Here is a 16,499-nt window from a genome sequence, read left to right as displayed (position 1 = left end):
GTGCAAAATTAGCCTCCCTGAAGGCTGTGGTGGACAGTGGCATCGCGTGGGCAAAATCCCTGGGGAAGCCAAGCCGAGCCAGTAAAAAAATCCATATTACAACCTATGTGGTGATAATTGCTTTGTTTTCTCTATAACCCATTCGTTCATACGCCACCGTGATGTACAGTACAATAAGGTTGAGACAACAAAAAGACAACACACAGTGGCGGAATAACTTCAACTATATGTTTGTTTCATCACTAAACTGGAGAGCAACATCTGTCCACAAAGCAAATATTGCATTAAACAGTTACATGACCAGCAGCATGGTCAAGAAAGTTAATGTTTTCGACAGTTTACTAAACTACTACTGATTACAGAGTTACCGCAAGTCAGAACAAAGACAACATTAGCTATTATTCCTCCACTCTTCCAGCACCCTTTCAACTTAAACATCATCAAATCAACTAGGCTACATATGCTTAGTTTAATACACTGAAAACAAACTTAAAGATACCAATGACAATTTAGTCAAATTGATGTTCCTAAATATCACATGGCTGTCCATGGTAGGCCTACTGATTTCGGTCTGTGTGTCAGTGGAGGCTGCTGAGGGGAGGACAGCTCATAATAACAGCTGGAATGGAGTCAATTGAATGGTATCAAACATGTGGTTTCCATGTGGTTGATAATGTTACATTGACTCCATCCCAGCCATTACTATGAGCCGTCCTCCCCTCAGCAGCCTCCACTGGAGGTTGACTCGCGCTAGTTGTAGACTAGTTGAACACCAATAGCATCCTCCTCTCTGTCATAGTGCTGTCATACAGTACACTTTTAGTTTTTGTTTTCATAGGCTACCTAGCTAAAATGCTTGCTAGCCTAACTTCCTCGCATGGGCAACAATGAACCAGCTAAGTTAGCTAGCTAATTAACGTGAGTCTACTAGGCTACATCTAGGCTACATATTGAACTTCAATCGTCTCAGGCCAGTGGCACAATATATTAATTTATGGTTAGATAAATGGATGTAATTTGATTGGTGTGAAGCCAAATTCAAACTGGCCTCCCTTGCGGGAGTTTTGCTGCGCCAGGACAACCCACAGTTGAGCTAACCTCAACGCTGATTGGCTAATTATTTTAGATTTGATTTATCAAGGGAGGCCAAATCAAGTGCTTCACCGGCAACATGTCATACTCTTTTGGTCCAGACAGCATCAGATACGTGGGCTACCCATATTGAGAGAGAGGGGCGCTGTTTCCCTCGCTCGGATGATTTTTCCGGTGAAAATTGTGAAAACACAGAGAGACCAAAGATAAATAATTTCATAGGTCAAATATTTGGGGAAGCCTGGCATCCATGAATACACGCCACTGGTAGTGGACAAACTTTATTTGATGTTATTTTATTTTTTGGGCCTTCGTTTTCTCAGTTATGAAAGGTTTCGGTATTCTTTCACATCAAGTTAGTTTCACTTTCATGGTGAAAGTCAAATAGCGCATAAACTTTACATGTGATTGCTTATGCAAAAATATACTTACTGTAGCCATACAGTATGCCACGTAGACTAAATAATTTGCTGCTCGGTTACAGACAGCGAACATGGGTTACCTACTTGAGTAACTAAGGTTACTTTCACTGTAATAATGAAGTAATCACTTTCTCGTTTTCAAAGTTCTTTGACTGAAAAATCGATGTGGCTGTAGGACAGTCTACACAAATAACATAGACAAAAAATCAAAAGCATACAAATAGTAGGCTAAACCGTAAACACTTACCTATAAATTCTTTCACCAAATATCTGATGATACTTTCACCTTGAATAAGGAACCATAACTAGATTTGAGATTCGTAACGGGACATTCTACGTTACATTCTACTTCCTCCTACACTTTTCTGGCGAAAACTACTCTGTACTGCCACCCCATGGATGTGATGAACATTATTTATTGGGCGCGTTCCTCTAGTCTGGCTAACGCCGAACTCTCACGTCCACCTGACTTTAGAGTCTGGTATGGCTCTTTGATGTTTTTCTTCTTCTATGTTATATTGGCGTTCACAGAATTTCATTTGCACCTACTGTGCGGGATGGAAACAGGATTCTCCCCCAAAAACGGAACAAACTACCAAAAACAAATAGAATAAAAATATAACTTTTCTGTTAAAAATAGGTCATATCTGATCCCTACACAGGCTCAAGGGGAGCCTGGGAGGGCAGACCATCTTCCGGCGTTTGTACCCCTTGCAATCTTCAGATGTAAAATCGTTAACTCCCAAAAACGTTTGTCGCAGGCAGCCACAATAATTTCCAGTTCCTTTGACTTCTTTGAGACTTGAGCCTTACAGTTTATAACTGTGGCAAAGAACGCCACACAATCCACCATTTCAACACACAGGGTATATTTTGACTGGCAACAAACATTTACTACAGGCTGTGGTGCATCCACTACCATATCTTCAATAGTGTCACTTTTAATGGCCTCTGCATAGGAGATTCGATTGACTACTCAAACTTTTGCCACCTCAATCTCATTCACCGTTAAAGGCATTACATGGTCAATCTGTTGTCTGCATTGGCCGTGCAGAATTTACAGGGATACGGCTTCTGCAGAAGTCAGGGCATTCATAGTTCTTGCTCTTTGCGGGAGCAGCACAGAGCTGCTGATGCAAAGAGCTGAGCACACTGCTGAGCACAGCTGTTGTGAAGGAAGTTGTCAAGGAAGTGAGTTTGTGTTTATACAGGACCTCCCGCCCCCACCTACTGTCAACCAATCAATGCGGAGCCCTCTGGATTGTTACAAAATTTGAGAGGCACACAGCGATGCGGTACTGAGCTCAACTTGGCCTTTGCATGCCTCCAGAGGCTTCACAATTGCATCACACCCACCATACGGAGCCTCTGACCACATTTTCGGATCAAGCATAAATTGGCTTTTACAGGGCACTCCAGGAACTTGTGATCATGATCCCCACCACACTTGCAACACCGTCATCCTTCTACACACCGTTCTTCAGTATACTCCATCCATCTGCGCACATTTGAAACATGGCCAAATTCGTTACAATTTTTACACTGCTTTGGTTTGGGGACAAAAGCTCTTACTGTAGTATCATCTAAAATAAGGAGGCACGACAACAAGGTTCTAGCTTCAGCATCTTTACTAGCCTAGTCTGTGCATGTCATACCGGGGGAAAAAACACTGGTAGGCTTGACAAGACAAGACGAACTGGCAACAGACAAACAGAAAACACAGGTATAAATGCACATGGGATAATGAGGAAAATAGGCAACACCTGGAGGGGGGTGGAGACAAACACAAGACGGGTGAAACAGATCAGGGTGTGACACTGACAGACTTTCTTATTTTTCTCCTTTCACCCAGAGGGTCAAGCGCAGGGCACCAACCAGATCAGGAATTCTCTTCAGGTATTCAACCTGAACATCCATCGTCACCCCTGCGATGACTCCTTTGACGGGTGCTCTGCTCCGAAGTTCAAAACACAAAACTTCGGTTGTCCGTATTCTTTTGAGGCCCACTGCAATCTTCCTCTGTTCTTCAGAAATACAATTAATCAAAATAAGACCATGAGCATTCCACTGTCATTGAGGTTGCTTGTAACAGTACAGGTGGTGATCTACGCAATGTGGAAAGTTGTCTTTGTCTTCACACACATAAAAACAGGGAGGCTTCAAACACTGAGCTCTGCTAGTCTCTCTAGACAGACGGGTTGCCTCACAAAATGTACCCACAATATACCACTGTTCCAGCCGTAGGTCTCCGCTGGGCCTAGGCCTACATATATCAGGTTTTAATTGAAGTTTTCAATTATTTAAAAAAATAATAAAAAGTTGCCAACCTTATGAAGTCTATGTTTTGGACGATAGATTAAACATAGCTTAATAAGAAACGTGGGGGATGTTTTGAGTGAGAGAGAGGAGAGTAGGCCTACAGGATAGAGTCAGGTAGCCTAGGCTGTCAATTCAACTTGACATTTAATGATCGCAGCCTCAATGATTTGGCCTGATGAATAATAAAGTGATATTCTATTCTATTTGACATTATGCTGACACTTGCATTGAATTGTTTGATAAATAACACAACCATAGGTTTAATTGTAGTTTGTTTATTTGACAGTGGGAATTGGTCAGATGCTTCTCAACATTGGAGGCAGATCAGTAAAAAATGGGCATGTACTGTCCAGCTCTTGTCAAGCCCATCATCATCACCAGTACCTCTCTGCTATGCCCTCCATCCACCGGGGTAAGGGTGGTCGGGGCCGCATGAAGTCAAGCCGCAGAGAGAACACGGGCTCCCCGTGCTTCGTGAAGTCTGTCACCGTCCAACTGGCCTCCACGTCTTCATCTGTCCTAGGCTTGACCCGGGACAGGACACGCATGTAGCGCCGCCCTTTGAACTCCACCGACAACAGCTCATTACTGTCACTATGATCTTCGCTGGTCGGTGTGGAGCTAGGCAGGTTTGTTGATGACCCTGACCCATAATGCGGGGACATGGCGGCTGACGCCCAATGAGCACTCCAAGGGGACGGAACGGAGTCCTGAGAGGCTGCAGATGGACATGTGTAGAAGTTCTCTGAACCGCTGCACAGAGACTGCTCGTCACTGCCTCTCAAATCTGGAGAGTCTATTACTGGAGAATCTTCAGGTTGTCCTGCTGAATACAAGCAGTCACCCTCCGGCAAGACAGAGTTTGAGACAATCCCCGCGGGCGCATCATCTCGTGCTGAGCCCTGTACCTCTCCACCGTCCTCTCCCAAATAAAAGCAGCTCAATGGAGGAGCGAGGGAAACCCCACTGTCTTTGTCTGGTTTGTCGGCAGGCACCGATGGCAGGTTGTACACCAGTAAATGGCCATAGTGAAACAGGCCTACATGTTCCAGTGGGGTGTTGAGTCGCGTGTGAAGGCCCGGAATGCTGAAGGAAAGCGACTGCAAGTTGTCCGGTGTCAGCGGGACCCGCAGGCGGTTCGTCACGCGCACGTCCACTCCCTTGCCCCAGGCAAAGCTTATATCTTTGCCTGGCAGGAAAGAGAAGAGGTTGATGTTACTGTATGTGATAAAAACTTAGTTCCAACTTATAAGCGTGTTTTAATCAAGGGCTCAGCATGAGCTCATAGGTCAGCATGCAACAAGACCCCTATGTGCTCTTGCATCATACCTGCAGAATCATCCTTTGAGTCAAGCATTGTTGTGTAGGTCAAGGTCATCAAATATCTATCCAGGCAGGGTGTTAAATAATCCATTTTTTGGCTAAAGACCCTGTCCCACCACCTTTACCTGCTTTGGAAACGTCCCGAGCACAATTACCCAATCAAAAGTAATAGAGTGTATGAGTGGGGACTTAGGTCAGCAGTCAGGTGTCCCAAGAGGACAAGTGGTATGTTTCCTACGTTCCAAAAAATAATTCTGTCCATGGTAGCCAAATATGACATCATAAAGACAATTAACTCAATCTTCCATTTAAAGCGGTAATCAGCAGTAAAATAAAAATCTGAGGAATGGGGCTGGAGAAATGGAACCATTCTCAAATTCATAGACAGAGCTATAGATCCAAAATTATAGTTTTAACCACATTTTGAGGCTATATAGTCTACTGCTTGTTTACATTTTCTTTCTTTACAAACATTGGTGTAAAACAAGCTTATATTTTGGTCTGATGGGGAACAACAGTTGAACTAAGCTCATTAGACATTTGTAAGTTATATTCTTCAAGAATCAATGGGTACATATCATTCATTTGTAAGTCCAAAAATGGATGTAGCAACTGCTGATTGACACTTTAAAGGTCCAATGCAGCCATTTTTATCTCAATATCAAATCATTTCTGGTTAACAATTAAGTATCTTACTGTGATTGTTTTAAATTAAAATGGTCAAAAAGAAACAAAAATTGCTTCTTAGCAAAGAGCAATTTCTCAAGCAAAAATTTTGCTAGGACTGTCTGGGAGTGGTCTGAGTAGGGAAGGGAAAACGGAAAACTAGCTGTTATTGGCAGAGAGGTTTGGAACTCTCGATCTTATTGGTCTATTAACTAATTTACCATCTGGTGATGTCACCCAGCAGGCTGAAATTTCAGGCCGTTTTTCCAAACAACTCTTACACTAAAAAGGGCTTATCATAATAATCACAATTTTGTTATAGTGTGGAAATATACATAAAACACAGGAAAATCACGTTTTGACTGCACTGGGCCTTTAAAAACTGACAGATCCAAGGGTTAGGTTATTCACATGTAAACTGCATGCCTGTCAGAATTCAGGAAGTGTGAATGAATGCCGACATACAGTAGCGCAAAATAACTTACCTACAGCAGAGCCAAGACTACGACCTTCAATACAATGGGCCATCATCAACTAGCAAACATTATCTTGTGTTTGTATATGGCCTACACTTCTGTATTCTGTGATAACAAACCAACAATATCCATTGATCAACGTCCTAGTGATATACCTATTGAGCAACATCCCTTTGTATCTGCGGTATTATGGTGGTTCCCCTGGAGTTGCAACATGATGAGAGCCATACAAAGATAAAGTAAGGTGAAGGATGAACGTAAAGGCAAAGAAAGGCAAAGCCCAACTAGTGTTGTTGAGAGACTTTCTTCTTGGTGTTACCAACCCACATTGTTTGTGTGTTTCAGGGGATATTTGCATGGTGTAGTTTTAGTCAGACTCAAAATACAAAACCGAGGAGAAGAAAAGCCCTATACCTGTCCTGGGTCTAGCACCTTTTCCTGTTCCACAAGTCCATCACAGGAATATATTCTCTCTCTCTCTCTCAAATTACAAATGCAAAGGATGAGGAGGGGGAGGGTTAGAAAACAGACAAACACTGTAGTTACATCACGGAGTCCTCATCAGCTATCCACCTTCATCTATCTGATCAGGTTAGTTCCCTCTTTTGTATACTAAATCGCAAGTCTTCAGTTTTCAATTACAAGAGATAAGATAGTACTTATTAATCCCCAAAGGGGGGAATATGTATGTATCAACTGGTACAAACAAATTTTTATTACAGATGTAGGATCTTAATTTGTTTCTAAGAATTTTCCTGTACAGCAGGAAATGCAAACTTCTAGTGTATTCAAGGTTTAAAAAGTATTCTAAAGTTTGTAATTTCCACTTTAAAATATCAGACTTGACTTGCCAGAACAGAAAATGTATCAACCCTTGTATATTTCTCCATTTATTATACCCACATAATAATTCACATTTCCTGATGCTGCAGGATTATTTTCCTGCTGTAGCAAACTGGCTCAAATTAAGATCCTACACCTTATAATAAAGTACTATCTTATAATGTAATTATGATGTATAGGGTTTATTACTTTGGTATCATAAGTTAAAGAACCTTGGAATTATATTGTTCAATGGCTTGAAGGTCGCCCTATAAGTAGATTTTTGTGAACAAATAAGATAATAAGGTAAATGGATCTCATTAGTTTACATTTTGAAATATAATCTCAGGTGTGAATGTCAGGATTGATAAGCCTTATTTGTTAAATCTCAATGTATGTAGAGTGGAGGGGAGTGTTTGAGACTTACGTCAAAATGATTGAGATGCAACCTATACATAAGAGATTGATGACTTCTTGAGTGTTAATTGATTGTAAATAATAGTTATGATATCCCATTACCACAGGTGTTTCCCCCATTCACTTTGAATGGTTGGTGGTACTTTTCCTTATAAACATTCAATATTATGTAAATAAGGATTTGCTTTTGTCTACTGCAGAGTCTTCTGATACGTTTCCTCAGAAGAGACAGCATGGGCATCAATAGCACTTTCTCCTATGGGGGAAGCCCTACGCCACCCCCCTGCAACATAAGCAACACTTCTTTTTGCGTGGACCAAAACTCCAATGGCACCAATAGTTTTGCCACGTCATCGTTTGTTGAAATTTTCTGGTCATTCTACGGCGTAGATAGCAGCATAGACGAGGTGATGCAACAGTGCCACATACTTGCCGATTCTATTGTGTGGTTGAGCATCAAGATCTTCACCCTGCTGACAGGTCTCCCAGCCAACATGGGCCTGCTGTGGCTGTTGATGAGCAGCAAGAAGGCCCTATCAGCCTCCAAGGTCCTGGGCCTCAACCTGTCCATCCTGGACATCCTCTACTGCCTCAGCCTGCCCATGGACATCTACACTGCCACGCACCACGACGCGTCCCAACAGATGCTCACGGCGGCCGAAGCCCTCTCCGCCCTCAACATCTTCGGATGTCCTCTCCTGCTGGCCTGCATGTGTGTGGAGCGCTACCTGGCGGCAGCCCACCCCATGGCCTACATACAGCTGGGGAAGTGGGAGTACCGCGCCGGGGTTTGTGCCCTGGCCTGGCTCCTCACCCTGGTGGTGATGCTGCTGGCCTACTTCCAGGGGGTGTTCTCCATGGTTCTGTATTTGGCCCTCACCACTTCAGTCCTGTTCCTGATCATGCTGATGTGTCTGGTGGGCATTGTGTGGGTGCTGTGCCAGAGCAGGCCTGGGGAGGGCTCTGGGTCTGGAGGCAGCATGAACCTGAAGAGGAGAGCTCTGAAGAACATATTGGCCGTGCTGGTACCCTCCGTGGTGGCCTACACTCCTCTGGTGGCCTTGGTGCCCTTCATGTCCATGTGGCACCTGGAGGAGGAGGACCAGGAGGCTAACCGCATACACTGCCGCATCCTCCAGCTTCTCCTGGCCTTCCCCAACTTCGGCCTGTTCATTGGACCCCTGTTCTACCTGGCCCGCATCAGGCAGCTGCTCCCCTGCTGCAGGAAGGGAAATAATAAAGCACTAGCAGACTCCAAGACACAGGCAGAATAGGCAATCTTTCAGGTGTCTTTAGATACACAGTAAATAGTTCAATATTCCTGTGCTCCAGTATGAAATGTATATTTATGACAGTTACCAAGGTAAAGATGTTTTAATCACAGTGATATTTTTCTAGCCTGGGCACCAGTCTGTTTGTGTCATCATGCTACTCCTTGCCACTCCTTGTTATGTAAAACATGATGAGGAGTTGACATGATAGCACAAACAGATCTGAGACCAGGCTAATATATTTATAAGTTTAATGATATGAAGTTTAATATCATATGGAATGTTTTATTTAGAGCTGTCATCCAATTGAGTAAAAATGATGATAAAAACAGATGTTCTGGTTTTGTTGCCTCACGGCCTCCCTCTCCACTTCCTCCAGGCGCTCACCTCACAGAGTCAACAGAGTTAAAAGACCATGAAAAGGTTTGCGTAATATTTTCTTGTGAAGCGCCGAGGACTCATCCTCATCTTTTTCCATTCAGTGTGAAACTGAACCATGCAAATATCTTAGGAATGATAAACATTTGGGTCTACCGTTTCACTCTCATCTCATAGAAACTGAGACCAATTTGCCTGCTGTAAAATGAGCAGTGTGCTTTTTCTCTGTATAGTGCTTTCATAGAGTTAATAGATAGAAACAGCACATGTACAATTCTACAGAGGTTACTTTATGTCATAAAGTAATATCAGCCAATCTGTATGAATCATCATGCCCATAGGAAATCAATTGCTAATTGTAGGAACAAGTTGTCGGCTCATCAAAGCTAGCCAGTGTTTATCTGCGTTACTACATGACCTGATGCATTGAGATGATTACAAAGCCAATACATCAGATGAGGGTATGTTGAAATTCAATTGAATATTTTAAAGTGAGAAAATACAGAGTGACTGTGTGTGTGGCTCTACTACCAACCCATAGCCACATATTGTGTAGTAGAGCCACACAGAGTTACTTTAGGTTTGGGCATCTCATGAGCCCTCTGGCGCCTCAGACTTGAGGCTTGAGGCCTAACCTTGGGATAAAACGTTTCTATAACCTCCACACAACCGTATTCGTGGACCACCTCCTCAAGCTTTGGTCTGTCCAGCAGTCTCTCCTTTAAGTCTACCGTATGCCTTGGGCGTGACTATATGATGACAATGCACTAGCAGTACTAGCGAAGGGCTCCACCACTCTGTTGTAGACGGCCTGGTACTCATTGACACTCAGACCATGGATGAGCAGAGACGGTCAGTTGCCTTGGTTGGCTTAGTGGCATCCCTTCTGCACACTTCAGATAGCAGTAGAGTTCTATATCACCTTTGGGATACGGAGGGTAGACACTACATTGCTTTAATGGAATTATATATACTCCCCTTCTCATTATTCGTTTTTTCCCCCCTCTTTCCTTCTTCAGCTTCTGTACAAGAAGAAGAGTGAACAGAATGTGAACAGATGGAATAGAGTACTATTCAAGTTGTCAGTACAGAGGAAGAGAAACTGCAATCCCTCTGGGACAGATTTATTAAGCATTTGCATCAAGTGCAAAGCTGGGACCAAGCTAGTACAGTAGTTTGCATCATAGAAAGAGTCATTTGGGCCGGGTGTTTTTAGCACTGATAACCTAGTCTCAGATCTCTGAGCTTTCTTGTCAACTTTGGTATGACAATGATTGACCATAGGAGTTCACAAAACATCATAAACAGATCTGGGACCAGGCTATAGTGCAGTCAGTGTAGCTCATAGAATTAGGAATTAGAAATTGGTGTGGCTTACCTGTCTCTGGGGATGGATGGCAGCCTGGTCTACAGCCTCCTCTGGTCTCCCGGTGGTTGGATTCAGAGCCAGGCATGGCTGTGTACCAACACTGACTCCTCCTGCTAACCCCTGGCCTGCGTGGCACTTCCTTTTTTTGACCTGGCTGTTGTTTGAACCCTGGCTTAACCTTAGTGGCTGCTTCTGCCAAAGAGATAATGATAAGACATATGATTTTGATTATCCATATGACTTCATAATCCATTATTTAAAATGTTTTATTTTGTCTGGGGCTACTAACTGTAGCTAGGCCTAAGCACTATTTAAATATGTCCAATACCAATAGATGTAATGGAAAATGTATTTGATTTAGAATGAGAAATTCATTTTACTACATTAACAAGCTACTAACTGGCTACTGTAGCCTTTTTCTATCTCAAGCTCGAATTATTTATTAAATATATCAATATAAACCATAACAATAAAACGTGTTTCAAATGCACAGCAGGAAATGATGCTTCTTTGTGAGACTAATTGCGTCATAAAACACCAGTACGATAGAACAGTTTGTTTTCCCTACCTCAACCATTTCAAGTTATTTCAGTGAAAAGAGCTTCAACTGTTTCACACTTCTTTTTTCAGTGACTTGTTTTTTCTTAACTAACAAAAACACATTCAAACGCTTGTATGTTCTAGAATTTGTGGGCTGATATAGAATTCTAGTCTTGTGCAATGAATGCATTAGCACATAAAAAAAGTGTCATGTCAACAACATGCACACTGTCTCACAATGAAATCCCATAAGAATGAGGAACTAAAGGGGCTATAAAACCAAAGTGCATAATTCAGACAGACAGAAAGACAGACAGAAAGTGTGTGTATTTTCCTCCCTACAGCGAAGGACATTAAGTCACAATCAAACAGAGTAGATTGTGAAAAGCAAAAACTGCCCAAAGACCCTTCATCTCAATCAATATGTGCCACCATAGAGTTATTATTTCAGCCTGATGGCTACAATTCAAGCTACATTGTTTTGAATTGAATGAATTCACAAGACAATTGAGTCATATATTAGCAAGTCCCTCCGTGGACAACGGCTATTGACACACTGTTAGTGAGTGTAGGCTTGTGCACTGTTAAAATTAAGTGCTTTGTAACACCAAAACTAGTGGCAACTGAGAAGCCACCAACTTGAATGAGACAAAACCTTAACTTTGCTGGAGTATTGAAACACATCATTCTGAGGTGTTTTGAAACATTACATGGTGTGTTGTAACACCTTGCCAGGGACTGGGAGCACTAACAGAAAAAGGTGAAAACGCTATTTTGGTGTTTCGAGTCCTGTTTAGTGCAGAATAACATCCCTTCTCTTTTGATGTTGTTTCCTCCCTCTAAAGCTTGTAAACACCATTATGATGTTTTGAATCCTGTCTAGTACAGAATTTGATCCCTTTTTCAGAAGTTTCTTAATGTTTAACATTATTTTATGTATTTGATAATTTGCCATTATACTGTATACCGTTTTGGCAGGCATTGCCAAGCACAGTGTTCAAACTACCAGCAGTAACTGGAGGTTGAACGGCAAGAACTGAAAATGTTGCAATTTCCTCTTTCATTGACAATCATGAATGTGGGAATTGGTGCTGTCCTTACTAAATGTCAATTTTCCTGAATGTTTATTAATACGTTCATCGTGATCCATTACACCACAACAATCTTAATACTAATATAGACATATACTTTTATTTCTTCAAACATGCATACAACATTGTGTGAAAGAATCATAAAGTCTAAAAATGTTGAATTACCCACAATCCAAAAAACAGAGTCACGTTGCAAGATGGGAAATTCAAGGTGATTAAAACCAAAGACTTCTAATTAGTTCAATCACTCTATCGTCTCTCTCTTTGTTTGTCCTCATGAAAGATACTTACATTTTGAACAAAATATTAAAGATGCACTATGCAGAAATCGCTCTGCCATTTCCTGGTTGCTAAAATTCTAATAGTGCTCCTCATTTCAGTTTATGTGACAGAACAAGCAATGTATAGTGTAGAGAATCACTGACCCATCTAAACCGCTGTGAAATATATTTTCAATAAACAAAAATATTGTTTTTTCAGCTGTTTGAAGCTGGTGACAAAATCAAAAGAAGCAAAAACTAAACGTAGGAACGGGAAGCATAGAAATACAGCACATAGTACAGATCTACCGCTTCTTAGACATGCTTTCAATGAGAGTGATAGATCTATAACACACATTTCTATGTGAATTTGGTCTAGTTGCCCAAAAAGTTACATATTGCAGCTTTAAGTTAGATTTACATTATCTTGGTCAAATTAAATTAACAAATCATTGAAACCACTTACATACATACATTTCTTTTTTATTTTGGGGTATTTTTACACTTTATTGAGACTGTTATGAAATGACAGAGGAATTATAGATATCATTGTGTTTACTTGATAGCTACCTAGAGCCATAGAGAGGGGTTTTTTGTTCTTTATTTTGGTTAGGCCAGGGTGTTACATTGGGTGGGCGTTCTATGTTCTGTTTCTATGTTTTTGTATTTCTTTGTTTTGGGCCGTGTGTGGCTCCCAATCAGGCACAGCTGAAGTTCGTTGTTGTTGATTGGGAGTCACACATAAGTGCATGTTTTTCCATTGGGGTTTTGTGGGTAATTGTTTCTGTCATTGTGTTTCACCTGACAGGACTGTTTGGCTGTCGGTTTCCTTGTTTTGTTTTTGTATAGTGTTCTTGCTTAATTAAATATGATGAACACTAACTCCGCTGCGTTTTGGTCCACTCTCTCGCACGACAGCCGTTACAGGGAGAAACAGATTGAAGGGTTGGAGCGGGGTCTTCGGTGGGAAGAGAGGTGACGTGTCTAAGCTGGGTGCGTTACCACTAGGCCAGGGCACGACTTGCATTCATTTTTATTCATTATATGTATTTTTTTTTTCAATTTCAATTCACCCCAGAATAATTTCTGACAGTGTGGCTGTGTGGTTAAGTGGGTAAAATTTCAACGAAATGTAACATCGTCCTTGCCCTTTCTTTATAAACTTTCAGAATAAAGCATACATTTTTTGGGAGGGGGGGGAATTCCACAAAAAATATTCTCCATAGACCCTTATCATCAATCAATATTTAGGCTATAAACGATTTGCATTTCTAAACCATTGATTGTATAACAAACACAGTTTTTGTGTTTTGATGCTGCCTTTTACATGCACTGAAACCCCAAAAAGTGTTTACTGCACTCTCTTAAAAATACCAATATTCAGGTTGAATAACCAATTTGGGTATTTCAGAGTGCTACATTTCTGTTTTAAAAAACTTACTTTGGGTTTACATTCAAACACCCTTCAAACACCAGATCTCAGTTTAGATGCACTACTTTTCACGGTTTCATTACACAATCATGGTGTTTTGAGACTTTTTATTTATACAGTAGGCCCAGAATGTACCCAACTAAAACAGCAGAGGGTGATCAAATGCAGTTTATTGTTGTCTGTGTCTGAAATACTGCTTTCACATAGGATTGGTATTTTGCCTGTAAAATAAATTGGGCAATGTTTATGACCCCCTTACATACAGGCCCATTTTTACCACATTCTTGCCTGCATAGGCCTTTTATATCTTGCATGTGCATGCCGGCATGCAGGTGAGGCGTGGTAGTAGTGGTGTGCAGATTTTGGTGGGAATCTATTTGAATAAATCCATTGAATATACACCATAACAAATAAACCATCATTCATTTGTTTAGGCAGGTCCTAAGAAACATAATACGAATAATAAAATGTATTTCCAAACCAATAGAATGGCATATTTATAGTTTAATTATGTTACTTCCAAATGAATGAGATCAGTAGTTCATTATTTTAATCATTAAACAGACAAGACACACCCACCCCATCCCAGTCAACACATAGTAAGAATATTATGGAATATAACAGAATATAATACAAATAATATATTTCCCACACAACTTGTGTCATGGGAACGTGTGGAACCGCTGTCATAAAAAAGCAATATTTTGAAACAGAGGCAAACACCATGCTTTTTTTTGTATCCATGTTTCATCTCTTTCCTACCCTCACTCCACTTTGTTAGGGAGTAGCCGTAGGGTTTTACATTGACAGTATCTTCATCATGATACCGATAGAACATAATAGCAATCCTATTTTCAAAAGCATGTGAGTCTGGTGTTCATATTTCACAACCTCTGCGGGATTTAGGATATTTTCCTATACACAATGTAGCATAATAATGATCAAAATAATAAGCCTACACTGGGCTACATTATTACATGCTAAACGTTTCTGATCAGTGATAGATGAGAGAACGAGATGAGCTACCACCGTCACTTATTTGCCTAGCCAGAAATCAATTAACCAAATAGGCCTAACCTATAGGCTACAGATGGGGATTCAGTGATACAAAATCACATTGATTGAGACAAATCAGTGAAGTCACAGGCTTTTGTTCGGGATTAGGCCTAGATGCTAAACAACTGCGAGTGAAGAGTAAAATAATCTACTAGGTAAACTACATGACATGCAATCAAAATGTTTTGATAAATGATCCAACTGGACAACATGATCATGAGCAGCACTCACTTAAACTTAGCTAACATTTCCCTAGCCTAATTGTAGCCTAACCAATATCCAAACTGAAATTCAGTGAAAAGAAAATGTGTCCTTGATTGATTTATCAGGAGGAGTACCCACATTTGTCTCAAAGCAGCGCGACGACGCTGTCCCAATCAAAACGGCGCTGAAATTATAATCTAGTTGACCACACGCGGGTGGCTATTGCTTCAAATGTATTACATAGAATGGACGATCTGGGGAGTTTCAGTAAGCAACAATTTGATAGATGTCTTCAGTTGTATTAGCCTACTTTATTACAAAATGTCCGTCAATCAGTGATATTCAGTGATATTTATTCCCACGGTAATTCTTTATGGATCCATCCAGTTGTTGTTAGAAAACAGTGCATGCTGCTGGGCTATGCGAAGATGGGAGAAGTGACATGCCTTGCAAAGTTAAGAACTGGCAGAAGGATGGTTAACTCGCGCTGCCTAGCGACCAGCAGGAGTTTAATAAGAGCGTAGCATTGTGGCTACATTTCATACTAAACCCGTAGGCAGGAGTTTACCGAAATCATTTAGGCTACTATGGTCGTTAGGCGGAAATAAATGTTTCGGCTATGATACCATCAATACCTTTCAGATCTAAGGAAAAGGTGGAAAAAAGTTAAGAGGTATAGTAAAGTTGGCAGAAAAACGTCTTAGTATGAAAGGGATAACGTGTCACTATGCACTCTGATGTAGGCCTATAGTCGCTCTATGCCCTTATGACATTTACCGGGTGTTCTGTTTCAACACCAAATGCTGGATTGCTTTAAACAAGGTGTTAATCTCCTCCTTCATCTTGTATAAAGCAAAAGGATGACAGACAAGACGGTTTGTTCGTCAGGTAGCCTATAAAAATAAAACTCAAACAAAGGACACAGCACTCATTCATGCAGGCCATTCCAAAGGTCAATGTGGAAAATCAACAATATACTTTTCTAGTGTATTATTTTACTTTCCACAATACATTTGAAATGAAAGACAAAAATGTTTCATATTTAAAGGATTATGCTCCTGTTAAATTGACACTTGATACATTTGTCATGGACAGAGAGCAGGTAGATCGAATCGTGGGGAGTCGCCACATGTGATATGCAAACACACACACACACACACACACACACACACAAGTTGACACAACTGTAGGTCTACCTGAATGCTTGCGGTTTCCAGACCTTTGAAGCACGAACTATTACTGTAGCGGTTGCCTGGCAGTGTCGGCAGTATCAGCTGCATCGCTTTCCCATGGGACTGCCAGAGACTTAGAGAGCAAGAAATAGAAGCAGGGAGATGCCGCGCTGCGCTCCACTCACACAT

General features: G+C 41.2%; 2 protein-coding genes across 3 annotated transcripts in view; both read right to left on the bottom strand.

Moving 5' to 3' along the window:
* LOC106561540 (uncharacterized) overlaps window positions 1–16,499 on the bottom strand; it is a 24,888-nt gene extending 8,389 nt beyond the window's left edge. The window contains exons 1-2 of one of the 2 annotated variants that reach the window (XM_045688430.2): window positions 16,335–16,499; window positions 10,565–10,747 (exon numbers count right to left, since the gene is read on the bottom strand). In XM_045688430.2, the coding sequence (XP_045544386.1) occupies window positions 10,565–10,747; window positions 16,335–16,499 (348 nt within the window). The remainder of the gene's footprint in view (window positions 1–10,564; window positions 10,748–16,334) is intronic. The other variant, XM_045688431.2, reaches the window with a different exon arrangement.
* LOC145850385 (uncharacterized) lies at window positions 4,011–7,781 on the bottom strand. Its single transcript, XM_082957385.1, has 2 exons — window positions 5,163–7,781; window positions 4,011–5,022 (listed from the first exon to the last, which is right to left on the bottom strand). The coding sequence occupies exons 1-2, from the start codon at window positions 5,245–5,247 to the stop codon at window positions 4,208–4,210; spliced, it is 900 nt and encodes a 299-aa protein (XP_082813511.1). The 5' UTR covers window positions 5,248–7,781; the 3' UTR covers window positions 4,011–4,207.

The sequence above is a fragment of the Salmo salar genome, chromosome 10 (genome assembly GCF_965601325.2).
Source record: "Salmo salar chromosome 10, fSalSal1, whole genome shotgun sequence".
NCBI classification, from domain to species: domain Eukaryota; kingdom Metazoa; phylum Chordata; class Actinopteri; order Salmoniformes; family Salmonidae; genus Salmo; species Salmo salar.
This window is presented reverse-complemented; position numbering and strand designations above follow the sequence as displayed.

Coding starts and splice junctions, on each gene's coding strand:
- LOC145850385 (XM_082957385.1), bottom strand. CDS start 5,247: ATGGATTATTTAACACCCTGCCTGGATAGATATTTGATGACCTTGACC. Junction 5,023..5,162: donor CTCAAAGGATGATTCTGCAG/GTATGATGCAAG, acceptor CTTTCCTGCCAG/GCAAAGATATAAGCTTTGCC.